Source organism: Callorhinchus milii, unplaced genomic scaffold (genome assembly GCF_018977255.1).
Source record: "Callorhinchus milii isolate IMCB2004 unplaced genomic scaffold, IMCB_Cmil_1.0 Scaffold2, whole genome shotgun sequence".
NCBI lineage: Eukaryota > Metazoa > Chordata > Chondrichthyes > Chimaeriformes > Callorhinchidae > Callorhinchus > Callorhinchus milii.
The window spans coordinates 105795994-105823841 of NW_024704743.1; the positions used below are offsets into that span (position 1 = coordinate 105795994).

Here is a 27848-nt window from a genome sequence, read left to right on the forward strand (position 1 = left end):
AACGAGGAAAGTCGCTGCTGAGGGGTCTCCCAGCCTCCTTGAGTGGTCCAAACGGCTTGGGTACGCCCCGCACCCTCTCTCTCTCTCTGCCTGGCAATGCTCCTGCACCCTCTCTCTGCCTGGCAATGCTCCTGCACCCTCTCTCTGCCTGGCAATGCTCCTGCACCTCTCTCTCTGCCTGGCAATGCTCCTGCACCCTCTCTCTCTCTCTGCCTGGCAATGCTCCTGCACCCTCTCTCTCGCTCTGCCTGGCAATGCTCCTGCACCCTCTCTCTCGCTCTGCCTGGCAATGCTCCTGCACCCTCTCTCTCTCTCTGCCTGGCAATGCTCCTGCACCCTCTCTCTCGCTCTGCCTGGCAATGCTCCTGCACCCTCTCTCTCGCTCTGCCTGGCAATGCTCCTGCACACCCTCTCTCTCTCTCTGCCTGGCAATGCTCCTGCACCCTCTCTCTGCCTGGCAATGCTCCTGCACTCTCTCTCTCGCTCTGCCTGGCAATGCTCCTGCACCCTCTCTCTGCCTGGCAATGCTCCTGCACTCTCTCTGCCTGGCAATGCTCCTGCACCCTCTCTCTCTCTCTGCCTGGCAATGCTCCTGCACCCTCTCTGCCTGGCAATGCTCCTGCACCCTCTCTCTGCCTGGCAATGCTCCTGCACCCTCTCTCTGCCTGGCAATGCTCCTGCACTCTCTCTCTCTCTCTCTGCCTGGCAATGCTCCTGCACCCTCTCTCTCTCTCTGCCTGGCAATGCTCCTGCACCCTCTCTCTCGCTCTGCCTGGCAATGCTCCTGCACCCTCTCTCTCGCTCTGCCTGGCAATGCTCCTGCACCCTCTCTCTCGCTCTGCCTGGCAATGCTCCTGCACCCTCTCTCTCGCTCTGCCTGGCAATGCTCCTGCACACTCTCTCTCTCTCTGCCTGGCAATGCTCCTGCACCCTCTCTCTGCCTGGCAATGCTCCTGCACTCTCTCTCTCTCTGCCTGGCAATGCTCCTGCACCTCTCTCTGCCTGGCAATGCTCCTGCACTCTCTCTCTCTCTGCCTGGCAATGCTCCTGCACTCTCTTCTGCCTGGCAATGCTCCTGCACTCTCTTCTCTCTGCCTGGCAATGCTCCTGCACCCTCTCTTTCTCTGCCTGGCAATGCTCCTGCACCCTCTCTCTCTCTGCCTGGCAATGCTCCTGCACTCTCTCTCTGCCTGGCAATGCTCCTGCACTCTCTCTCTCTCTGCCTGGCAATGCTCCTGCACACTCTCTCTCGCTCTGCCTGGCAATGCTCCTGCACTCTCTCTCGCTCTGCCTGGCAATGCTCCTGCACTCTCTTTCTCCTGGCAATGCTCCTGCACTCTCTTTCTCTGCCTGGCAATGCTCCTGCACTCTCTTCTCTGCCTGGCAATGCTCCTGCACTCTCTCTCTCTGCCTGGCAATGCTCCTGCACTCTCTCTCTGCTGGCAATGCTCCTGCACCTCTCCTCATGTTCTCTGCCTGGCAATGCTCCTGCACCTCGCTCTCTCTCTGCCTGGCCAATGTTTCCTGCATCTCTCTCTCTCTCTCTCCTCTCTCGCTGCAATGTCCTGCACTCTCTCTCTCTCTCTGCCTGGCAATGCTCCTGCACTCTTTCTCTGCCTGGCAATACTCCTGCACTCTCTGCCTGGCAATGCTCTGCACTCTCTCTCCCCCTCTCTGCCCGGAGATGCTCCTGCACTCCTTCTCTGCCTGGCAATACTCCTGCACTCTTTCTCTGCCAGGCAATGCTCCTGCTCTCTCTCTGTGCCTGGCAATGCTTCTGTACACTCTCTGCCTGGCAATGCACCTGCTCTCTCAATGAGGGTGGGATTCCAGTGGAGAAGTTTGGTTCCCAGCTTTTGCTCCATTGGACAGAAATGACTTCTTCCTCTGGTATAACTTGTATGATGTTCAATAATGAAACAAAGTTTCACTCACAAAATATACAGGCAATTCACTTTACAATATATTTGGGAAGCGCTTTGATAAGTCTCAAAAGACATGATTAGGCACTATATCAAATGCAAGGATTATTATTATTAAATAAAGATACAATCAATAATCTTTGCAATTGATATAGTGCCTCAGGCTGTTAAAATGCCTATGATGTTGAAACGTCTAGAAAGTGTATTAGGAAAAGCTTATAGACCCTCAAACTTTTTCTTTCAATAGAAATGCAACATTTTCACTAAGTTCCTTTGAAACTATGTGCTGTGTTTATCTTACCGCTTGAAGTATTTCTGTAAAATCCTAGGCACACAGCATTGTGGAGATCACCCAGTTTATACTGTTAGGCAGATTCCGCAGACCAGATATACCAAACAATTACACATGTGCAAGCTTGCACATTCACAATCATTTGCCAGTCATAGTCCACAACTTTATTTTCTGACAGCTGGACCTTTCCTGATCGCTAGGGAAGGTGCGTAAATTCGGGTCATTGATCAAAACATTGCATTTAAAAGTTCTGGATAGAGCTGCTGCTGTGAGTGGCAGCAGCTCTATCCAGAACTTTAAGGGGCTACTGTATATAAGGGGCTACTGTATATCAAATGCAAGAATTCTAATTATATGCTCAGTTAATATTGTAAAATCTGACACATTAATACTGCAAAGTTATTCTCAGTACAAATATGACTGGAATAGATGAATAACTAAACAAATTGGAATCTGTAGTGCCTTAATTTTTAATTTTATTTCTTTATATTCCATAATGTCCGGTAAGGCTGGTCATAATTTGCCCTCCATTATTAAACGGATTAGAATGAAAACCTCTTATAGGTTTACTTATGATTTTAAATGTCAGAAAATACAATTTAAATAAGCATTTTCAGTTACAGATTTATAATTTACTATGCAGTATACATTGGTGATACTCCAGTTTTCATTGTAACAATATTGCATTAATATTTGTTTTGTATTGCATAATGACAATTGGCAGGAAAAATGATTGAATCAATGGGAATTAAATTAAATGCATTTATTGGAAAAAAATAATGGAGTGTAAAACATACAAGCAGGAAGGGTTGGGCCAGATTATAATGGTACAATTTCTGTAGTTGGTTCTAAGAATGTCCATCTGTCTAGTCACAGACTACACCAAATTTAGAGGATTTCAGAGGGTCATTTGTTATATCTTATGTCGGATTATTACTGATCAGGATTCTTCCAAATATGTAGGAGAGGTCAAAAGTGCACAGAGTTGATTGTTGGAAGATGATGGGAAGAATAGAGAACAGCTTTACAATTGTATTTCACTTGTTTGTGAGGATTTGTTTTTGTACTGATAAAATATAGTTAGAAGTATTAAAGCTGTCTGGTCTCAGACACCTATGAGAATCATATTTTACAGATGACAATTGTAATGTTTTCTTTATGGCTTTAAACTTTGCAACTTTAACTTAATTTCAAATCATCTATACTTTAAAGACTGCAAACTTCACAATATCAAATTAAACGATCACAACCTGAGATTTTTAAATAAATCTTTATAGGGTACTTTCTATAATAATACTTGATCTAGCCTGATCAAGTCTTTCAAGACGTCTCAAAGCGTTTCACAGAAGACATTATAAAGTGAATTGACTATACACTTGGTTGGCAAAACACGACAGCCAATTGCGCACAGCAGTGTCCCACAAACATTCATGGATTGAGTGACCAATTGATTATGATATTGCAGTTATATGCAGGTAAGTTCTTCTCTATATTTAAAAGTTACTTATTCATTATGGAGGAATTTGTAAATCTCACTGTTCCATATGCTTTTTAGTTAGTTCTGCCTCAGTGAACCAGCAGTGGGTTGTAAATCTGAAACATTGAAGTCAAATACATCAGGAACAACCTGAACAGCAAAAAAATGGGCTTAATAGACATCCTCATCACTTCCTTCAAGCTGGGAACGAATTGATTTGACTTCCCTTCTGAATATTTCACAATTTCACCAACTGGTGAAATTTCATCTACCTGTTGCAACTGGAATATTTTCAACCAAAAATTTATATACCTGAATAACCTGATTCATAAACTAGTCCAGCTGGATCAAAAGCTTTAGTAATTGGGCATTCCATGATGTCTATCAATTCTGCAGGAATTTCTCAGGTTAACAGAGTTGAATTACCTTTCTGCTTAACCACTTTAGTTTTGAGGAAAACGTCATCCAATAAGTAATCTTCATTTTGTCTCTACTTCTCACTAAAGATCACCTCAGCTCCATTCAAGCTATGAAGGGGGTGCCTTTTTACTGTGCTCCCTGGATAGCCTGCAGCAGTTCAGCCGTGGCACTCGGCGTTGGCTGTCCAGCAGCAGCCACACCGACTGTCCATTCCCCACTACATCCACCAGCCACCCCGGACACAGACCTGGGGAGACAATCTCTCCTCCCTCATCCCATTCCCCCCACCCCTGCCTCACAACCTGGACCCCCCTCCCTCCCCACACACCCTTCTGTCAACCGCTCCCTCCACATCGGACTACAAAACGCCCGCTCCCTCTGTAGCAAGGCCCTGGTCATCAACGATCTCATCCTTGATGAGAGCGTTGACATCATGGCCTTAACGGAAACCTGGCTCACCCCAGGCGGCACCTTCCTCACGGAGGCCACACACCCGGCTACACCTCCCACCACATCCCTCACCCCAACCGCCATGGTGGTGGTGCAGCCCTTATCTCAAGGACACCACTTGCCCTATCCCCTACTCCTCTGGCTCGTTCCCCTCTTTCGAGTACCTCACCCTCTCCCACCCCTCCTTCCTCTCACTCAAAATCCTCCTCTACCGGCCCCTAAAACCTCTCCCACCTTCATCTCCGATATTCGACACTTCTTACATCTCTCTGCCTCTGCTCTGATCGCCTCATCATCCTGGGCGACTTCAACCTGCACTTCACCCCCTCCTGCTCCATCTCTTCAGACTTCACTTCCCTGCTCTCCTCGCTCAACTTCTCCCTCCACATCAACTCTCCCACTCACAGTCACGGCCAACCACTCGACTTGGTGATCACCCGGGGCCTCAGTGTCTCGGATGTCACTATCACCGACAAGGCCGTCTCCGATTACCACTTCATCTCCTTCACCACCTCCACCCCCCTCCCCACCTCCACCAGACCCACCACCATCTTCTACCGCCCCTGGAAGAAGTTACCCCCACAATCCCTAACTGCTGCCTTGGAGTCCTCTAAACTCCTCTCCCTCTGGCCTTCAACCCTCACTGACCCCTCTTCTCCTCTCACCCTCCTCCACAACACCCTCTCCTCGACACTCTTACCCCCATCACCTCCCGTACTGTCTTCTACTCTCGCTCCTCCCCCTGGTTCACCACCCACCTCCGCTCACTGAAGAGCCAGGTGCGGGCCTTTCTCCCTCATATCCGCGCCACAACTGGCACCGCCTTCCATCACCTCCGGAACATCGCCAGACTACGGCACTACCTCACCCCTCACGCTGCTAAAACTCTGGTCCACGCCTTTATCACCTCAAGGCTGGACTATGGGAACTCTCTCCTCCCGGCCTTCCCGGCACCTCCCTCCACAAGCTGCAGGTCATTCAGAACTCTGCAGCTCGTGTACAGTCCCGCACCAGGCTTCGGGACCACATCACTCCCACCCTCGCTCGCCTCCACTGGCTCCCCATCCCCCAGAGGATCGAATTCAAGATCCTCATCCTCACCTACAAGGCCATCCACGGCCTTGCTCCCTCCTACCTCTCGGACCTACTATCCCCCTACCTACCTGCCCGTACCCTCCGTTCCTCCGGCTCCGGTCTGCTCCGCATCCCCCGTCCCAACTGCCCTACCATCGGTGGCCAGGCCTTCAGCCTCTCAGCCCCTAGGCTCTGGAACTCTATCCCCCAGTGCCTTCGCTGCCTCCTCCCTTTCCTCCTTCAAGGCTGGTCTCAAGACCTTTCTCTTTGACCGTGCCTTCAGCTCCCCTCTCGACTCTCTACCCCCTCCTCGCTCCCTCCCTTCCCCTGACAATTTCCCCCCAATGCTCGGGTCCTGACCCAACGCCTTGGGACGTTCTCCCGATGTGAAAGGCGCTCTATAAATGGAATCTTGTTGTTGGTCTGGAAAAAGATCAATTACACTAAATCGAAGATGATGTGAAAATCCCTTTCTTTGCCCCTCTCAACCCCTTCCCTAGCTGCTGAAGATTCTGGCTTCCACTAACCTAGTCAGATCTTCTGATGTGTGGTTTTAAAGATCATACCTGATCTGCAGTCCCTTCATTCATCCAACTATCCCCATTCTACAGACCATCCGTGTTCACATGCCTCACTGACTCCTTTACCTCTAACTCCTTAATAAATGTCCTTTCTCTTGAAATAATCACTTTTCCTCAACCATTATAAATCCAATTTATCCAAATGTTGGATAGTCTGCACTGAACTCTGCACCCTGTGATGTCTTTTCAACGTGAAGGGCACTATACAAGTGTAATTTGTTGTATTAGGGATAATTATTATCATTGATATCTGGACTGAAGGATATCCAACTGCACACTGGACAGTGCAATGTATTGCCTACTGATAAGTCAATGCAGATTCTTCTCAGATTGAATAATTTCACAGGCATAACTTGCTCCCCTTCCCACCCCCTGTTCCTTCTTAAACAAATTCACATATTTGTGGACCTGAAAACCAGACCACTACTTCCACCTAATGTGTAGTATTTAATGTACACTGAAAACAAACCAAATAATAAACTTCCATGGAGATTTCAATCATATTTAACCAATTGGAATATTGTTTTATTTCTGAAACATTTTAACCCAAGCATAAACTACATTAGTTTTGAAGAGGTGTGCAACATATTTCCATTGCAATTTACAGATGAGTTCACCCCACAAATTGTATTAAAAAAGTTTAAGAATAAGTCAGTACTGTACCAATGATAACCACAAACAACTCTGAATGCCCCTGACATGGCTCTTACACTTCATGTATGAAAGATTAATCAATTTCTATTTTGTCATTGAAATTCACTTGCATTTTAAGCAATCATTCAGGTCTCAAACACGCCACATCAACATTCTGCTTGATGTGTCAAGATTGTTTACAAGATGGTGTTTAGCTCAACACACTATAGTAGAACTTAAAACATAATCTTGATAACTACACCATAAAAAGCAAGTATACAAAAATACACAAGCCAAATTTTTCCATTACAATAGCAGAAGAAATTGTCTAACTGAAATATATAATGGTATTCATATAAAGTTACAATCACACAATTTAGTTCTTTAAACTGAAGAAAACTTACATGGTAAAAATCTGCAACCAAACCCAATTATTCCTACTGTAACTTCTTAAATTGATATTTAATACATTATAATCCCAGACAGACAATGTTACATCCAATGCCATTGAAATGACAAAATACTGGATTCATAAATTGCAGTTCGTGTTTGCATATTTTTGTAAAGGTGAAATATATGGGAAGTTAAATTAAAGTAGCATGTTGTGCTTCAACTGATGATCAACCGGTTTATATTGTTCTTCATAAGTACTGTATAAACCTTTGTTACAAATACATATCTGTATTTAAACACCAATCACAACACTACATTTATAGGAAATATTATAAAGCACCACCTTTGGTTATTGAATGAAATCTCATTCAGTTTATTTTATTTGCAACTATATATATACACTACATTTTAGACTAGTGATGAGCAACAGTCCATTCAGGGGTTTATAGAAATTGATTTCTTATACCTTTTTCATGCAGTTCAGAGAGCACTACTACCCACCACAATCAGTTGACAAAGATTGAAAGACACAATGCAAGTAAATGCAAAGCAGATTATACTTGGGAAAGATAAAAGTGACAAGCCAAACATTTAAGGATGAGCAGTGAAATGTTCCCAATATGATCCTTGCAGTACTTGGTACTTGTTAAACTTCAAAAGAAATTACACTCCCAAGTTCCTAGATGAAGTTTACAAAATGTAAGATGGTAAAAAATGTGAAAAAAAAATAACAGATGACTGACATCTCAGAATGCAGGTGAAGGGAAGAATTAACATCAGTCATGATCCGAGGAGCCAAGTTTCAGAAAAAAATGATCTCCAATGTGATTTCAGTTGATTGGAGGTAGTTGCTTCTCAATAAATTCCTTGACGTCCATCATTTCCTAGTTTGAAACAAAATTACTCATTAAAACTGTAAAAGTTTTCAACACAAGCATGCACTACTGTCAGTTGAATTGTGTTATCTGCTATAACACTTAAGATCCCCAAGTTCATCTCAAAATATTTGAGATATCTTGACTGCTAGATCCATTAGATCAACAGGAACTGGGAAACTTGCTTTCCACCCCAAACTGCTGGATGTGCTGGATGCACAAAAACAGGGAATTCAATTATATTTTTCGTTATATAATTATTAAAACACAAAATAAATGGTACTACATCAATAATTCCTTTGCTCATTTTCTCCACACATCTTTCAATTAAATTTTACTTTTCCAAATATACAGTTTCACAGCATAGACGACAGAATAGATAATATTTTAATGATTCTCAAAGTAAACACTACGCTTAGAAAAAAATACTGGGGATACTGTTCTTGTAAGACTACTTTTATTACAAAATTATTTTTGTATGAATGAATTCAATAAATCTTTCCATCAATTTAAATGTCGTCAGTGAATGGAATTACCATCAAATTCAACATAACCTGTGGAAAGTACATGAACGTTAATATTTCAGAAATGAGTTTCAGACTCTGCTGCTTCAAGACATGCAATTACTGACCTGGTGAGAAGAAGAATGCTTCATGTCCAAGTAGGTCTTAAAAGTGAAATTGTTTGGATTAATGATAGTTTTTAACTTCTGAGCAGTGAGAGAACCAAACATTAGGGGCACTAAAGGATCAGCCTCCCCGTGACATTGAAGAACATGAATTTCTTTGTTCGGACCATTAGCTACTGCCTGGAAGAACAAAACAATTTTTTAAAATAATCACTCATTTAGATAAGAGTCTGACATGCACAGAAACCTCTAGTTCAGAGCTGCCACAAACTCACAAAAGCAGAGTTCCTGTTTGTTAGTTTTGAATTATGCCATCTCTCCTGGCTGTGGGTTGCAAAGAAACATCATATACTTTATCACAAATATAGATAAGCAGAAGCCACATTTTTAAAGAAACCAAAGTGCACATGGGAGAGAGTAACATTGCTGGAGTCAAAGCACTGGTAAATTTCCACTGCTTGTCCAGTTAACCACTATTAGGGCATTGACTTTGAGAGTTGTACATAGGGTTGGGAGAAATCAATTTTATGTTTTCTTATTGACATAAAAATCAATGGTTTTAATTTTTATCAATGTTTTCAACTAAAAAATGGCTGATTTCTGGATGGTTTGCTAATCACTTCCAATGCAATAGACATCACACCTCATGACGTCTGCAGCAACTTCGAAGTTAGTTTCTTTTAAGTTAAAAATGATTTTAAAAAATGACTATCAATGAAAGATTATTTTTAGCGAATTCTGAAACACCACAATTCCTTTATGATTGTAGATTTTTAATCGATTTCCAGTTATATGGGAAGTATTTCCTTCCCCAGTAGTCCATCTATCTTTCCAAGTCTTATTGTTAAGCCAGACACGTGAGGATATGGTACTCTTGCCAGGCTCAGGTATTCGAACTCTATGTCCACCAGAAAAAAAACGGAGCCCTGCTACTCCCTTGCCAAGCACCAGAACAAGTTCGACCCCAGAGACAAGTCTTTCTCTCTCCTCCTACTTCTCCAAGACAGTCAAAAGTTAATATTCAAACAGCCTAAGATGGCTTCATATAGAATTTCTAGGATCTCCTCTCAAATACTATGCTGAGCAGCACAGTGGTGCATAAAATGTGTGAGTGCGTTGCCAAGATAAAAGCGATAATGCACTGTAATTCAAACACCAGTGATTTCACAAATTGGAGGTGACAAACTTTCAAGAGCAATTGCTTATTATTCTACATACTAACTGGACCGGTATACCAAATCCAGATATCAGATTGTGTGCACTAAAGCCACACTCGAGATAAAGCTTTCCAGTAGATGTCATCCCAAACATTAAAGTTTCATCATCGGTCATTTGTGTTGAATTCCACATCCGAAATTAATTTATGGTTACTGCATCACTTAATGGCATGACATACTTGCTCAGCTGCGATCATGTTAACTACTGTCTTGATCACAGCATTGAGAATGCGTATTCACTAATGAGACCAGACAAGCTAGTGAACCAATAATGCCTTGAATTACTGCAAACCTGATTGAGTACCTCCTCAATTTCAATTTAACCTGCTTAACCATCTTCTCTGACAGATTGGGCTGCTAGGATTAATTTTAAGCAGAGCAACAATATTTGTTTACTGCAGACTAAGACTTGTTAGTGCTCACAGCTCATTTATGTAAAAAAATCATTAGCCTCACTGGGTTTATTGATTAGTGCACTGAGACTATCACAGCTGGATAAGCTTTGCCACCAATTTCACACAGCAAAGGAAAATAAACGCTAACAATGAATTTTATTTAATACTACGTCTCCTTGTTGAGCTTTCTACTGATGATAAAATAAATCAAGGGTACAATCAGTGCTTTATACAGCTAAATATATGAATATTCTGATCAGTTCACATGTGCACAAGAAATGAATAACCATAGTCACCAGTAACTACAATTGCTTTGAACTCTAAATATATTCATAATATAATTAGCAGCAAGTATACTACTTATAGTTTACAAACCATGTAATGAACTATCTTACAATATTCTAATGAATAAATGAGCAGTGCTGGCAATGCCAAGCTTGAAACACATGCAAATGATAAAGGATAAAAGGAAAGAATGCTCTTAGAGACAAATCTTATCTCTATAAATGCTCCAAAAGAATGGTGAATACATTTCAAATTTAAACTAATCCCAAAGCATTAACCATTAAAGATAATCTAATTTGTTACTTATTAATTGAGAAATTAAAATCTACCTTAGTTCAAAAAGTACACAATTCATTATTTTATGATTTTGTAAATTTATGATGAATGTATAAGTTTCTGATTCAACTGAAAATGTTAGACTACTATAGTTGAGATGCATTAAAACAATTTATACAACTTTTACTTCAGCATCAGACTTAATTTAGCTAGTTAGTTCTTTGGAACTGGTATTGGGGCAACAGGACTAACTGCTAAACCTGAAAGTTGAGCAGACTGGTGACCAAAGATGAAGAAACCTGCACGAGATCCAAAGGAAGCTAACACTGATTTTGTCAGAAAACTTTCTTTTTACACACAATTGTCGAACTATCCTTAGAGCAAGAGACAGGCTTCCTGGTGGAATCAGAACCTCAATGTTTCTGTAACATGGAGAAATTTAGCTTGGACATACAGTCAACAAAGCTTTCAGGATGTATCAAAGTGCTTTTGAGTTTGGAGCTGGGATTGTACCTTTTATATAAAAACTTGTGTAATGACAAAAGACAATGTATAGTGTTTCTGTCTCTGGGAAGAATCCTGACGTTTAATTTAAATAGAGTAATGAAAAATGATTTGTGAGTTTGGCTCAGTTGGCAGTGGGTTAAAGTCCATGGGTTAAAAGATTGCGGGTGAAGATCCCATGTCAAGACTTGAGCTCATACTTTAGGATGACACCCCAGTGGAAAATTGCTGAATTGTCACCTTTTGAATGCGACAAACTGTTCATCCGTCTGTTCAAGTGAACATTATACATCCAATGGCACCACTTGAAAGCGATCACTTTCTCCAAGTGATCTGGCCCATAATCCTCAAATTAATTGATGATTCACCTCATGGTTGTTCATGGAATTTTGCAGGGTGTAAATGGCTGCTATGCTTACACAAGTCTATACTTGACAGGAATATTTGAAGTATTTCAACTCAATAAAATGCTGTTTTGTTTTGATACTTTACATAATTTTTTTTAAAAATTGACATGACTGGTAAAGTTACAATGAATGGAAACAAAGTAAATGTTTAATCTGACAAGCAAATATAAATTAGCTTTGTTTCTTACAAGCTGGGCTGGAACCCTCTTTCTGAAACTCACAGGGAGTTCTAAAAAAACTAAAAATGAGAATAATTGATGTTAATAATAATCTTTGCAATTGATAATAGTCTTATCGCATCTTTGAGAAGTTTCAAAGCACTTCACAGAATATACTGTAAAGTGAGTTGACTGTATATTTTATGGGCAAAACATGGCGGCCAATTGCACACAGCAGTGTCCCACAAACAGCCGTGGATTGAAGTGACCAGTTTATTCTTATTTTTTGAAAAAATTATTATCCCTGGATAAGCGATCTGTCAATGGACTAACAACCAGGTTTCTACTTACTGCTAGGTATATAGAGGCTTTTGGAGTAAGAAACATTTCGCCAGGAATCAAACCCAGGTTTCTCGCTTACGAGGCGAGTGCTCTAACCACTGTTACAGGACCCCGTACAGGATGTCTCTGCTCCACGAAATTCTGGAACTATCTGCCTCAATTCTTCCACCATTCCCCCTCTTTTCCAATCTTTAGATCACACCTGAAGACCTTCCTCTTTGACCAGGCCTACGGTCGCCAACCCTTCCCCCCACCCCTTCCAAGCTCGGTGTCAAACTCGGCCATTGTTAAACGCTTCAAGAAACTACCTCGCGTGAAGAACACTGGTTAGAAAAAATGTCCAAGCATCTCCCAAGACACCAAGACACTGTGGAGTCCTGTAGCTCAGTGGTTAGAGCACTCGCTTTGCAAGCGAGAGACCTGAGGTCAATTCCAGGCAGGGCGAAACCTTGGGCAAGTTTCCTTACTCCACACGCCTAATAATAATCCCTCCAAAAAACCAAAAACAATAATTAAATTGGTCATTTTCAATCTACGACTGTTTGTGGGACATTGCTGTACGCAATTGGCTGCCGCGTTCGCCCACAAATATACAGTCAATTCACTTTACAGTGTGTTCTGTGAAGCGCTTTGGGACGTCCTCCTGACGTTAAAAGCGCTATATCAAATGCAAGGATTATTATTATTATATGTTTGACAAAACGTTCCTTACTCCATGCCACTTTTTTAATAAAAGTGAGTTTTGTGCATAAAGGAATTCAGGTATTGATTCAAGATTTTGCCCAAGGTATCTACCTCTGACTCATGCAATGCCTTTGTTGCTCATCAAGTGCAAAATGTTGATACAGTACCTGTGATAAAGAATCCCGAAGTGGAAGCCAACAGCTAAGACCAATCACTCCCCCAGTTTTTGATGTGTTGTTAGAGCTGTATACAATGACAGAGCTCCTCCCTGTAACAAAAAAGAAATCTATTAAGGCAGTGAAATCTGTGCAAAAAATACTAAACTATAAATAAAATAACTTTCCTACCAAAGCTATATTCTAGTAAGTATAGCATAAACATTACTGAGGTAAGAAATGGATAACTATTACTTTGTGGATCACTATCATTTTATAAAAGATGGTTGACCATCTTAAACTTTTCATTATCCATGTTTGTTAGTTATACCTGATTATGAGAATTAGTTCCAAATTTTAAAGTTGAAAATAGAAATTTGTCCATAGGCAGATGTCACAAACTTTATTCTCAACGATTTAAAGGTGAACATTTAGAGTAACTAATATAGATTTCTAAAGAGTGAATACACTGTTTAAAAAAAAATCTTCATTATGAACTATATATACTGTCATTTATTTTTCTATGTGCTGATAACGTGCTACACTCCTTATGCATTATATGTTGGTAATAGAATGGACGTGGAACTAATTGCTAATGAACATTAGATATTTACAATGATACCTAAGTTTAAGAACAATATCATCATAGACCCCTAAAATGGAAATGCTACCCGTCTTTAAATTCATGCTGCCGTACCTGAGAAAATCCTCCCAAAATAATCCTATGAGATGGTATTCCATTCTTAACTTCTTCATCTATTAATGCTTTAACTGCAAAACAAAGATATTAATAAAAATCTAAAATGTGTAAATCGGGATGCAAAACAACTGAAACAATTTACATTTATGTAAATTGCCTTCCACATCGAGAGGATGTTTCAAAGTGCTTCACACAGCTGATTGGGAGCCCAAGCTCCAGGGGAATGGAGCTGAGGAGGGGTGGGGAAGAAAGGTAACCAAAAGCACAGTCAAAGAGTTAAGGCAGGCTTTAAAGGTAGGGAAGGAGGGGGAAAGGCAGAGGAACTCTGGAATGGAGTGGGTGTTGAATATAGTTCACATTTATGTAGCATCTTTGAAAGAGCTTGACGCTGCTGGCTGTGCGCCCCTGGCTGTGCATTAGCCGGCTAATGTTAGCTGAGTGGAGGAAGCGGCCAGGGTGTTAAGGTTGCAAGTCACAGAGTTAGAGTGGGGACAGGAGGGGAAGGCAAGGCTGTGAAAAGGCTTGATTGCTAGGACAAAGATCTTGAATCCAATCTGCTGGGGGAGGGGGAGCCAGTGCAAAAATACAAGATATAGGGTTAAAATATAACAAAGAATTGTAAAACTGGGAAAGACAACATATTGAAAGCAGCCAAGTTTTGCACGTCTCCTAACAGTACTAAGACTACGAAGGAAAGGCTATAGAGGCAAACATTACCAGACAAATATTTTCTCAAGATGTAATACTGTATATAGGAAAATATTCCAAATCAGTAGTCTGTGTAAATCTACACATAACTATATTCACTAACCAATGAAGTAGTAATTAATTGTTTTACTTAGACAAAAAAGTCCTCAGTAACTATATCTTACTACTTTCTGCTGCATTTTTAATGCCAGTTTCATCCTCATCAGCATCCGGAGAAAGTCCAATAATATCAAACCTGACGAGAGAGGAAAAAAAAGTTTGACCAAATTACCAATATTTACTATGATTTCTCTGCAGAAAACATGGTAACATTTCATTTAGATTTACTATAAATGCATTGTAAGTTACACATCTAAGATTTCTAGCTGGGACAAATGGCCTGTTTCTGTGCTGTTCTAGGTGATGATCTAGTAGCTCTAAACTGTTGAAACTTGAACTCTCCTGCCCTCAACCCTCTCCATATCCCGACTCCCAGCTCAGGTCCGAAACACTGGCTGTCCAGTACCTTGGGACTTCCTCCCAACGTGAAAGGCGCTATACAAATGTAATTTTGCTGCTGTTGTTGAAAAAACACATCAAACTGCAGCAATCAGCTTATGGCCGTGGAAGAAGATATTAATAACAATAACTTGCATTTATATAGCCCCCCCTCACTCAGGATAGCGTCCCAGAGCGTTTTTACACTGGCGAAGCACAACGCCAAGCCGTAGACACGGTCCAATAGGAAGATCTTCATGTGTGACCTGAAGATGAGGAAGGTAGGGGACAAGGCAGAAGGATAGAGGAAGTGTTCCAGAATTTCAGGACATAGTTCCAAATAATGGATTACTCCCACTCCATGAAATAATTATATTGTAAGAATAGTTACCCATAAATCAATCAAACAGCAAGCAACAGCCACGAGACCCAATTTTATTGGAAAGAGAGAAAAAGGCAACTGCAATTACTTTGATAATTTAACCAATACTAATCGAATGCTCAAGTAAGGAGTTTTAGTGGGATCCCTCCATACTGCAGCGTTTTTGGATGCATAAAATCCCACATTAGAGAGGTAGTTTGATTTGTATGGGTGCATTCAGCTAGCACACTATCTTGTGCTTAAAAAAAGCCGACTTTCAGGTTATTTGTTTGTTCTCAACATCACTTCCAGTTTGCTGCACCTTCACAAAGTGGAAAGTTACATTCCCACGTTACGGTGACCCAGTGATGTGGAAGTATGCCTATTTCTAAGTGTGGAAAATTAAAATTATCAGCTTCTGGTCCAACAGGTCATCTCCAACGTCATTTCTTGCTTTGCACATGTAAGGCAGGAAGTAACGTTGACCACAACTTAATGAGCCGAAGTCAGCCACTGTAACATGGAAAGCATTGAATGGGTCCCACAGCGCAACGCCGTTATATGTCAATTTGTACTGCAGCAAAGCATGTTATAACAGGGCTTCACTGTACAGATAAAATATAAAGGTGATTTCAAGCACGATAGGATCTATTTATCTTGGCAGTACAAGAACAGATCATAAGTCTGGAAAATTTGGTAGACATTAGGATACATATTATTTAAAGCAAACAGCCATCTGTGTTTCTTCAGTAAAATATTTATTCATTCAATACTTACCATGAGTGCATTGGTACTTTCATGTTTAGAGTTACTGGTGTAACAGGCCTAAAAAAAGCAGATGACACAAATGTAAGTGTAAGATGTGTGATGAGCTTTTAGTTTAATATGAATAAAAATAAGATATAGACTGTAGTCTTCTGCTCATCCAGTTCTACAATAGTAACATAAGGCTAATAACAGTTACAAAATATGCAGACTTTAAAGACTTCAAATGTCCATATCAAATTCAGATTTTCAGTTGATGTATATAGGCGTTGTGATCAAAAATGTCACTCAATTTCAAAACAAGTTTGACTTACAAACTAGATGGCAAACCCACAAAAATATAATCACTTTGAGAATGATTTTCTCCAGTTTTGAATCAATTTTATACTGCATTGTTTATTCATGGCTTGATTATCCAGTCAGCTAGGCAAGCACAGCAGGTTTGAGTTGGGGAATCTAGAATAGCATACAGCTATACAGTTAACATAGTGTACAGCATTCGGTGTATGTACTGCGACAGGGAAGGAAATATAAATAGTTGAGATGTCAAAATGGATTACTAGTTCTGCAAAAGTTTAACATTTTCCATTATACTGTTAATATATTCAACAAAACACAGAAATGTTATTATTTGGACACATATACCTCAAAATTTCATTGCTGAATCAGGCAGGTTGATCACTCAACCCTAGAATGTTGCAGACTTACCTGCCTTGCGTATTGGGAGTACTGCATCCACCAAAGATAACTGACTCTATTTCACTTTCCCTTTATTAGGCCTATGACCGTGGAAACAGAGGCATTCTTTCCCCTCCTCCCCAAGATGGTTGTTACAATTCAGAATCTGGATCAATACTTACTTTAATATCATTACAACAAAGAGCAAAAAATGTCAGCTTTATGTGAGTTTTAACAATATTTGAGACAGCAATTCAGAAAAGATTTACATAAAACTATGAACAATGATATACTTACGCATGTGGGCAAATGTATTTCACATGTGGAGACTTGATACCAGCCAGTGTTTCTGCCCAGCCGTGTCTGCGGAACACAGAACATGCATGATACTTGATAAACATATTTGATAAACATATTTGATAAACAGTACATACAATGTTGTTCAGGAGCCAAAAATCAGAAATCTTCCATCAAGTCTGAAGTTAGTGCATATATTTCACATTAAAACAGCACTATTTTTTCATACCAATATTATCTAAATGTTGTGTCAATATTAATGAATCATAGAACACTACAAACACTGCCCATTTGAACTAAAAATGTAGGACATTTCTATACAATGAAAAAAATTGATGAATTTGATGCTGCATCTAAAATGTCAAAAACAAAGTGAAGTGACTTAAAAAAAGTCAATTCACTTTACAGTATATTCTGTATATTTACAAAATTGCAAAAGTCAATTCACTTTTCATTATATTCTGTGAAGCGCTTTGAGACGTCTAGAAAACGCGAAAAACTATATCAAAGGCATGGTTTATTATTATTTATGATAAATTTGTAGCATACATGGCAACCAATTTGCACACAATCAGCAATATCACACAGACATGGAAATGAATCAACAATTTATCGTGGTGATTCTTGCAAACACCATTCTCTTTTCAAATTGGAGTCCTGTAGCTCAGTGGTTAGAGCACTTGCTTTGCAAGTGAGAGACCTGAGTTCAATTCCAGGCAGTGGGCGAAACCTTGGGCAAGTTTCCTTACTCCACACAGAGCCTAATAATAATCCCTCCAAAACAAAAACAATAATAAATTGGTCATTTTCAATTTACGACTGTTTGTGGGACATTGCTGTGCGCAATTGGCTGCCGCGTTCGCCCACAAATATACAGTCAATTCACTTTACAGTCTATTCTGTGAAGCGCTTTGGGACGTCCTCCCGACGTGAAAAGCGCTATATCAAATGCAAGGATTATTATAAATTAATCTTTAATGTCCATTGAAACACGCTTTATTTAACATCTAATCAAAAGATGGCAGCTCCGACGACGCAGTTTCACCCAGCACTGTCAGCTTACACTGAGCTCAAAGTCACAACATCGAATTTGAATCCATAATTTTGTGACCCAGGGGTAAGATTGCTAGCAACTGAGCCAGAATAGGTGTCAGCCTAAATCAGGATAACACCTTTTCATAAGATAGCAGCAGGAATTTCAGGATAATAATGGGCAAAATAAAGCAGACAACTGCAATCTGACCTTGGAAAGGTGATGCTTCTGCTCCCTCTAGTGTCCTGTAAACGTGTTTACAGTACACAGAAAGATGTACAGTACTACTGTACAGTACTACAAACATTCAGACATTTTGAAAGTGGAAGGCCCTTACTGATTCAGAGATTGCTTATGAAAATGTTTGATATAGATCAAAAACAGGGAGGGTAATTTGAAATCCCATTAAGATTGGGAGGTGATGTGCACATGTGACAGTGCAACTCTTAGATATCTCCCTGCAGAGATGCACAATTTTCCATTTGGTATACAAAGATCACAACCTGAGCAGTTACAATGATCCACCAAGCACATTTTAAAAGTGACATTCTGTAATGAATAATGTACCCATTTTTTTTCAGAGCGATGGAGTACATGCATTTAAAGATGCAAAAAATGTGAAACGAGTGTTGCAAATAACTGACGGGATTGGCAATACTGGTAATACAGGTCACAGATTGTGATTACTCCTTTATACTTCATCCCCTCAAGCCCACTGTGCATAGTTCCATCTGTGCTGGCACTCCTCCAATATCACACTTAAGGGGCCATTCTTTACGCATCAGCCTCGACAGCAAGTGTTAGAAGGTTAATTAGTAAGACGTCCTCCCGACGTAAAAGGTGCTTTACAAATGTAATCTTGTGGTTATTTGACTATCACATAAGGGCCAATAGAAAAGAGTAGAAACATTTTCCCAAAATTGCGAGATTTGGTGGATGTGCGGTAAATTGCGGAAATAAATTTTGCAGAAAATGGTGGGGAATTAATTGATGCTATTGATTGGTGCCAACCTGCACTTTTTCACTTTACGTTTTAGGTTATTTATAAAAACTAAACATGAGGAAACAAAGATTAGATTGTTGTAAAAAAAAATTGCTTATGTAACAAAAACTGGGTGGTCTTTTTTGGAGGGGGTAGGGGTACACCAGCAAGGCTACAAGAGTTCTCAGGGCCCAGCACTGTACACAGACCCAGAGAGAGAGAGACAGAAACATACAGACACACAGAATCACAAACATAAAGTAAGACACAGACTCAGAGACACACAAACACAGAAAGACGCACACATACTCACAAACCCACAGAGACACACAGGCACACCCACAAACACACAATGGAGAGGGAGACATAGACGTACTCACACAGACACTCAGAGCGAAAGAGACACACCCACACACAGTAAACAGCCGGGAGTTCCACGGGCAAAAGAAGCTACGTTTATAACGGGTTTGCGGTGGATGAGTGCGTTTGTTGCAGATTGGTTCCGTACTTTTCTATTGGCCCAGATCATAACCAAGCCTTCTCCTGATCTCAATCACAACTGTGCACCAGAGGACATAGTAACTGGATAATGATCAGAAAAGGATTCTTTGGCCGTTTGGGCAACTGCATAATTCATGACATCTTCCCATTCTATATGGATCAGTACCATACTTATAAGCACCATATCATTAAAGATTTAAAAAAACAAAGTCTTGCTATACTCTTTTAATGAGATATACAGAAATTCTACAAAAAATATCTTACCCAGTGTCTCCTAATCCATGTAGAAAGATAACCTGTAAATAAACAGGAAAACAATAATAAGAATTGGTTCCAAAATAGGCATTACTAGTAAATAGGCTACTTCTGGTATTGTGTTCAAATTGCCATTCTTCTTGTGCAAGCCTGGACATCAAGTGATGTGGAGCAAAAGCAAGTGAATGGAATTGAGGTACAGATCAACAGCAACGATGACTTGCATTCATGTAGCGCCCTTCTCGCAGGGCAGCATCTTGGAGCGCTTAACAGTGGCGGAGCTTGATGCCGAGCCGGGGGGAGAGAGATGACCATAAACCCAGTCAAAGAGGAAGATCTTCAGTCGTGATCTAAAAGAAGGGAAGGAGGGGGCAAGGCAGAGGGATTGGGGGAGAGTTCCAAAGGTTCGGGATGCAGTTGCTGAAAGCGCGTCCATCGATGATGGAGCAGAGGGGACGAGGGACAAACAGGAGGCGAGAACCAGTTGAGCGGAGGCAGTGGGTGGTGGGGTGGGGAGAAAGCAGGTCAGAAAGGTAGAGAGATGCCAGAACGTAAAGGGATTTGTCATTGAGTGAGATGATCTTGAAATTGATCTGTTCAGTGGATCCTGGCGAGAACTGGTGTGATAGGGGTACAGAGTTTAGCGCGAGTAAGAATACAAGTGGCAGAGTTCTGAATCAGTTGTAGGTAGTGGAACTGGGGAGACCAGCAAGAAGGGCATTGGAGTAGATCAGCCATGATCTAATTGAAAGGCGGAACAGGCTCGAGGAGCTGAATGGCCTACTCTTGTTCCTATGACAATGAATGTTGGCGGAAGATCCGACTGTGGAAATGAGGGGCGGACATCACAATTCAGTCACAATCCTGTCATTAAAAAGCAAACAAATGTGCACTTATTCAGCACAAGCTATTTTGCAGTATAGTAATTAGGAACAGGGATTTAGCCAATTTTTGGTGCTACCAAACCAAAACATTTAAGCCATTGTTAATGGCCTTCTATCGCACTGGCTCAAATCAATTGACCGCCCACAAACCAGCTCTTTACAGCTCAGCTTTTCTCTAGATTGGGAACATACTTTACTGATAACTGCTTTCAGTTGATGAAAGTACTGTAAACAGATACTGTACTGTCAGGAAATCTGAAGTAATAATAATTATTATATACAAACAGCAACAACAAAATTACATTTATAGAGCCCCTTTCACGTTGTTAGGATGTCCCAAGTTGCTGGACAGTCAGGGATCAGGACCCGAGCATGGGGGAGGGGTGAGGTATGGGTGAGGGAAGGCAGAGAGGTGGGAGGCCGACTGAAGGCACGATCGAAGAGGAGGGTCTTGAGACCGGCCTTGAAGGAGACAAGGGAGGAAGCGAGGCGAAGGGACTGTGGGATGGAATTCCAGAGTGTGGGGGCAGAGAGGCTGAAAGCCCGGCCACTGATGGTAGGACGGGAGACATGGAGCAGGCCAGAGCCCGCTGAACGGAGGGAGCAGGCATGTTGGTAGGGAGTCAGCAGGTCAGAGAGGTAAGAGGTGGCAAGGCCATGGATGGCCTTGAAAGTGAGGACGAGGATCATGAATTCGATCCTCTGAGGAATGGGGAGCCAGTGGAGTCGGGCGAGGGTGGGAGTAATGGGAGTCATGGAGCCTGGTGTGCGAGAGTACACGAGCTGCAGCTTGTGAAGGGAAGAGTTGGGAAGGCCGATGAAGTGGGAGTTTCCATAATCGAGCCTTGATGTGACGACGCGTGGGTGAGGGTCTCAGCAGCCTGAAGGGTGAGACAGTGGCGAAGTCTGGCAATGTTGCGGAGGTGGTGGTAGGCAGTGACTGTCATGGCGTGGATGTGAGGGAGAAAGGACAGTCAGGGTCAAACAAGACACCAGGTTCTTGACTGGCTTAGTGAGGTTGAGTGTGCAGCCGTCCGTGGATGCTGATGCTGCCAGCGCCCAAGGTGCGGAGGTGCCGGCGCGAGCCAGTCAGGAGGGCCTCAGCCTTGCTGACGTTCAGTTGGAGAAAGTTGTCCCTTGTCCAGGACTTGATGTTGGTCAGGCAGTCGCTCAGGACGCCAGTAGTCCTAGAGTTGAAGATGGAGGCAGAGAGAGTTGGTGTCATCCACATGCATGCGGAAATTTACCCCATGTCTGTGGATGATGTCACCAAGGGGGAGCCTGTAGAGGGTGAAGAGGAGGGGACCAAGTACAGTCCTGAGGAACACCGCATGAGACGGTGCAGGGCTTGGAATGGAAAAATAGAAATGTGGGCATTGTTTTGGTGGACTGTCAGTGGGATGGTGCAGTATGAGCCCTGGTTGAAGAAAGGTGAGAAAATGGCAAAATGCCCTTGGAATTGTAAGCCAAGGTGTGTTTGAATAGACAAAAGATGGATTCAATAAGAGATTAACAATATTAAATTTACAATTTGAGATTGTAGAAATAGCTATAAAAACGTTTGGGCTGAGGAAAGTTTGTCTACTCTTGACTTTGATGATAACAGGATGAACGGTCTTTCTTGCTCTAATTCTAGATTAAGAGATTTCAGGATAGTGAATGACTGATGATTCTATAATCCATTTCATTGGTTGATATTTACAAAATAAGAAAACTAGTTCCCCATGAGCATACATCTTGTGGTCCCCCATTATTTACATATTTTCCCCCTGATCAATTAGGCAGCATTGTCCCACAACCCAAAACCCAACAGTATTAATTGCTTAAAAGCATTACAATATCAAATCTAAAATAGTGACTGACCTGCACAATAAAAGGCTTCTCTTCATGATTCTATACAATTTGGGATTGTGAATCAATTTAGCGCTAATGTTTTGATCATTTGCCAGTTTAAACTGCTCAGTACATTTAAAACTACTACAGACTTTAAACAGTCCTTTTAAATCGGGTCAAAAGTGTTTTGCTTTTCTCAGTTTATCTCCCTAGATTATGTAGTTATGTAGACTCGTGGAGTCCTGTAGCTCAGTGGTTAGAGCACTCGCTTTGCAAGCTAGAGACCTGAGTTCAATTCCAGGCAGGTCAGGGCGAAACCTTGGGCAAGTTTCCTTACTCCACACAGAGCCTAATAATAATCCCTCCAAAACCAAAAACAATAATAAATTGGTCATTTTCAATCCACAACTGTTTGTGGGACATTGCTGTGCGCAATTGGCTGCCGCGTTCGCCCACAAATATATATACAGTCAATTCACTTTACAGTGTGTTCTGTGAAGCGCTTTGGGACGTCCTCCCGACGTGAAAGGCGCTATATCAAATGCAAGGATTATTATTATTATAGTTGTAGATCCTCCTCCAGCACATATTGTGCTCCCTCATTCAGTTTAAGTTACATTTTACTCTTAAATAATACATGCATTTAATACAAGCACCTTTCATGTCAGCAGCACAGAAACACTTCATAAGGTTTACTGCAAAGAGCAGTCCTATGTATTTTCTAGGCATAGTTAGCAGCCAGTTTTTGCACAACAATGTCCAACAAAAAAACCATAGAGTGAATGCCCAATTTTCGCCTATCAGTTGAAATCACAGTACCTCAGCTGGAATGTGGTTCATTTGCCCTTTTTTTCTGGCTAGATCTGTGAAACATGGAACCTAAGCTCTGATCTCCACGAGACAATGCACTGCTCTTCAAATTATTTTGATCCATCTCCGATTTCAGGAAGCAGTTACCATTTCAGGTTTTCAGGAAGCAGTTATTTATGCCAAGAATCAGTGAACTGCAAATATTAGTTACACATTCTCTATAAATGCAAAACTGAACAAATACTGTAGAGTATACCATAGGGCTTTTTTTTTCCTTTTCAGCAACTTTTGGATTGTATGTGAATTAATCCATTATTTTGTACTTCCCGCTGCTATCCCGCCAACATCAAACACGTTTACAGCAAATACTTTATTTTCTCTAGGTATGTGGAGGAGGTTGCTTCTACGTTCACAATAAGCTGTTCAGAGCTTCAGGCCACGTTTAGGATATAATGTGAGTACAATACAAAATTACATTTGTATAGCGCTTTCCACATCGGGAGGGTGTCCCGAGGTGCTGGATTTAGACCAGAGTCCGGGGTGGTGGGTGGGGGGGGGGGTGGAGAGAGGAAGAAAGGATGTACTGGTTTCCTACAACAGCTACCCCACCTTCTAATTACCTCATTAAATGTTTGACCAGTATTATCAGCAGAGTATGTCACAGAGTCACCTTGATAGCAGCTTTGCCCACAACCTCTTTTAGAGTTGCAAGTTGCTTATTGGACGCTGCTGTGTTCAAATCGGCTGCTGTGTTAGTCTACAAAATACACTCACGAACTTTACAGTAAACAACAACAAAATTTTACATTTGTATAGCAGCCTGTGAAATTGCTTCAAGACATCTGAACGACATGATAAGGCTACATCGAAATGTGAGGATTATGACTACTACATAGGGAGCTGGTGGGGGGGGGGGCTGGTGAGAGTGGGGGGGGGGTGGGGGGGGGGGGGCTGGTGGGGGGGGGGGGGGGCTGGTGGGGGGGGGGGGGCTGGTGGGGGGGGGGGGGGGGGGCTGGTGGGGGGGGGGGGCTGGTGGGGGGGGGGCTGGTGGGGGGTGGGGGGGCTGGTGGGGGGGGGGCTGGTGGGGGGGGGCTGGTGGGGGGGGGGCTGGTGGGGGTGGGGGGCTGGTGGGGGGGGGGCTGGTGGGGGGGGGGCTGGTGGGGGGGGGCTGGTGGGGGTGGGGGGCTGGTGGGGGTGGGGGGCTGGTGGGGGTGGGGGCTGGTGGGGGTGGGGGGCTGGTGGGGGTGGGGGCTGGTGGGGGTGGGGGGCTGGTGGGGTGGGGGCTGGTGGGGGTGGTGGGGGGTGGGGGGGGGGGGGCTGGTGGGGTGGGGGGCTGGTGGGTGGGGGGGCTGGTGGGGTGGGGGGCTGGTGAGAGTGGGGGGGCTGGTGGAGAGTGGGGGGGCTGGTGAGAGTGGGGGGCTGGTGAGAGTGGGGGGCTGGTGAGAGTGGGGGGGGGGGCTGGTGAGAGTGGGGGGGGGGGCTGGTGAGAGTGGGGGGGGGGCTGGTGGGGGGGGGGCTGGTGAGAGTGGGGGGGGGCTGGTGAGAGTGGGGGGGGGGCTGGTGAGAGTGGGGGGGGGCTGGTGAGAGTGGGGGGGGGGCTGGTGAGAGTGGGGGGGGGGGGCTGGTGAGAGTGGGGGGGGGGCTGGTGAGAGTGGGGGGGGGCTGGTGAGAGTGGGGGGGGGGGGCTGGTGAGAGTGGGGGGGGGGCTGGTGAGAGTGGGGGGGGGCTGGTGAGAGTGGGGGGGGGCTGGTGAGAGTGGGGGGGGGGCTGGTGAGAGTGGGGGGGGGCTGGTGAGAGTGGGGGGGGGCTGGTGAGAGTGGGGGAGGGGCTGGTGAGAGTGGGGGGGGGGCTGGTGAGAGTGGGGGGGGGGCTGGTGAGAGTGGGGGGGGGCGGTGAGAGTGGGGGGGGGGCTGGTGAGAGTGGGGGGGGCTGGTGAGAGTGGGGGGGGGCTGGTGAGAGTGGGGGGGGGCTGGTGAGAGTGGGGGGGGGGGCTGGTGAGAGTGGGGGGGGGGCTGGTGAGAGTGGGGGGGGGCTGGTGAGAGTGGGGGGGGGCTGGTGAGAGTGGGGGGGGCTGGTGAGAGTGGGGGGGGCTGGTGAGAGTGGGGGGGGGCTGGTGAGAGTGCGGGGGGGCTGGTGAGAGTGGGGGGGGGGCTGGTGAGAGTGGGGGGGGGGCTGGTGAGAGTGGGGGGGGCTGGTGAGAGTGCGGGGGGGGCTGGTGAGAGTGGGGGGGGGCTGGTGAGAGTGGGGGGGGGGCTGGTGAGAGTGGGGGGGGGCTGGTGAGAGTGGGGGGGGGCTGGTGAGAGTGGGGGGGGCTGGTGAGAGTGGGGGGGGGCTGGTGAGAGTGGGGGGGGGGGCTGGTGAGAGTGGGGGGGGGCTGGTGAGGTGGGGGGGGGGCTGGTGAGAGTGGGGGGGGGGGTGAGAGTGGGGGGGGGCGGTGAGAGTGGGGGGGGGGGCTGGTGAGAGTGGGGGGGGGCTGGTGAGAGTGGGGGGGGGCTGGTGAGAGTGGGGGGGGGGGGCTGGTGAGTGTCCCCAGGGTGTGTTGGGGGTAGGAGGAGGAGGAGGGAGTAAGACTCACCGCGGCCGTGGCTTTCCTCGCAGCAGGAACCATCGCAGGAAGTGGCGCTGACATGTTGTTGCCACACATACAAGTCCAAAGCGAGCAGCTAAACAAAGGGCCAGCGGCCGGCAGGGCGGGCAGGAAAGTCAGTCAGAGGCCCGGTCGCCTTCCTCCCTCCGCTGCCCGCGCTCTCTCTCGCGCTCGCTCTGGGGAACCGTTTGAATCAAACCGTTACCTGGCCCCAGCCTTGTCTCGCGACACCCACAGCCTGACCCTCGCTCTCACAACTCCCGCCCACCCAACGCCGGGCCTCACGTCACTACCGGTGGGCAGGGCCGACCCTCGGATTGGTTCGTGCTGGCGTCCGTTAACTGCTTCCCTCCCCCGCCTCTCACCGGCGCACGCGCAGTAGCTGTTCACTCATCAACAGAGGTCAATGGAGTGAACAAGGAGCCTTCAATATAGAGAGATAGAGAGAGACGCTTATTTCACCCGCTTCCTCCAATCAACAACAACTTGCATTTATGCAGCGCCCTTCACGCGGCGTAGCGTCCCGGAGCGCTTCACGGTGCGACCTGTTTCTTCTCGGTTGCTGAGAGCGAGCTCGAGAAACAGACAAGCCAAGGGGAGGGGGGGGAAGTGACCGTAAGCAGGATCAAAAAAGGAAGGTCTTTAGGTGGGACTTGAAGGTGGGGAGGGAGGGAGCAAGTTGGAGGGATTGAGGGAGAGAGTTCCAGAGTTTGGGGGAGTAGTGGCTGAAGGCACGGCCAACGATAGTGGAAAGGAGTTTCTCCAATCAGGAGTCGTGCTACACGCAGAAGAAGGTCCCAGCCTTGAACTCCCATCGAGTCAGATGATCTCAAGCTGATGGGTTAGAGTGACCATGTTTCGAAAACCAAATCCGGGGACACATATATATATTAAAAAAATTGAACTCGCCACAATTCCCGATGCTGGCAGTACAGCGCTGGAGAAGCTTGTTGGATTAATGCCTGTGTTTCCCTGATGAGTCTTATCTGTTTTAGAATTTTATTGTTCTTGTTCAGTTTGTGGCTGAACTCAAGACAAAGCAAATTTGGCCAGGGACACAACACCTCGTCCGGGGACTGACCCGGGGTCAGCAATTGAGGTGCCACAAATCAAGAAAGAGATTTCCACTGGCATCCAACCACTTGAGTTGATAGGGAGGGGGCAAGGTGGAAGGATAGGCCCTACCTCACAGACATCATAAACCTGTCCACTAGCACTGTTCCCATCCCTTTAAAAACAGCTGTCATCGCTCCTTATAAAACCCTGGCTGGACCCATCCTTGCTCTCAAATTACCACACCATCTCCAACCTCCCTTTCCAAGGCCCTGGAACAAGTCCCAGCTTCACTTCTTTCTCTCCTGCTAATCCCTTGACAAACCCCTCCAACCAGGTTTCCGTGCTGCCCACATCACAGAAACCGCTTTGGTCAAAGTGACAAATGATATTTTATTCATCTGAGACCAGGGCTTCCTCTGCATCCTCGTCCTCTTTGACCTCGCTGCTGTCTTCGATACCATTGACTGTCCTCCCCCACTGCCTCTCCTCTCACCTAAACCTTTGGCGGGCAGGCCTTCAGACACTCTGCCACCACCCTCTGGAACTCCATCCTGAGTCCCTCTGCCTCGCCCCCTCCCTTACCTCCTTCAAGACCCATCTCAAGACCCTCCTCTTCTCCTTCCCCTCCATCATCCCTGATTCCGACCCCCAGCTCAGGTCCGAAACACTGATTGTCCAGCACCTTGGGACATCTTCCCAACGTCAAAGGTGCTATACAAATGTAATTTTGTTGTTGTTGTTGTTGACGGGGCT

At 44.4% G+C, this 27848-nt stretch overlaps 2 protein-coding genes across 2 annotated transcripts in view; both read right to left on the minus strand.

The window, feature by feature from the left end:
- Positions 1-6221, minus strand: part of LOC121848086 (acyl-protein thioesterase 1-like) — an 18042-nt gene extending 11821 nt beyond the window's left edge. The window contains exon 1 of the mRNA XM_042331673.1: positions 6202-6221. Coding sequence (XP_042187607.1) covers positions 6202-6221 — 20 coding nt within the window. The remainder of the gene's footprint in view (positions 1-6201) is intronic.
- A 493-nt stretch (positions 6222-6714) lies between these two features.
- LOC103186721 (lysophospholipase 1) lies at positions 6715-26310 on the minus strand. Its single transcript, XM_042346890.1, is given in 10 exon segments — positions 6715-8126; positions 8749-8925; positions 13181-13227; positions 13230-13281; positions 13866-13939; positions 14741-14811; positions 16192-16239; positions 17155-17220; positions 19935-19966; positions 26028-26310. Coding segments are annotated over 10 exon segments (690 nt in total). The 5' UTR covers positions 26097-26310; the 3' UTR covers positions 6715-8072.
- Positions 26311-27848: the final 1538 nt, after the last annotated feature.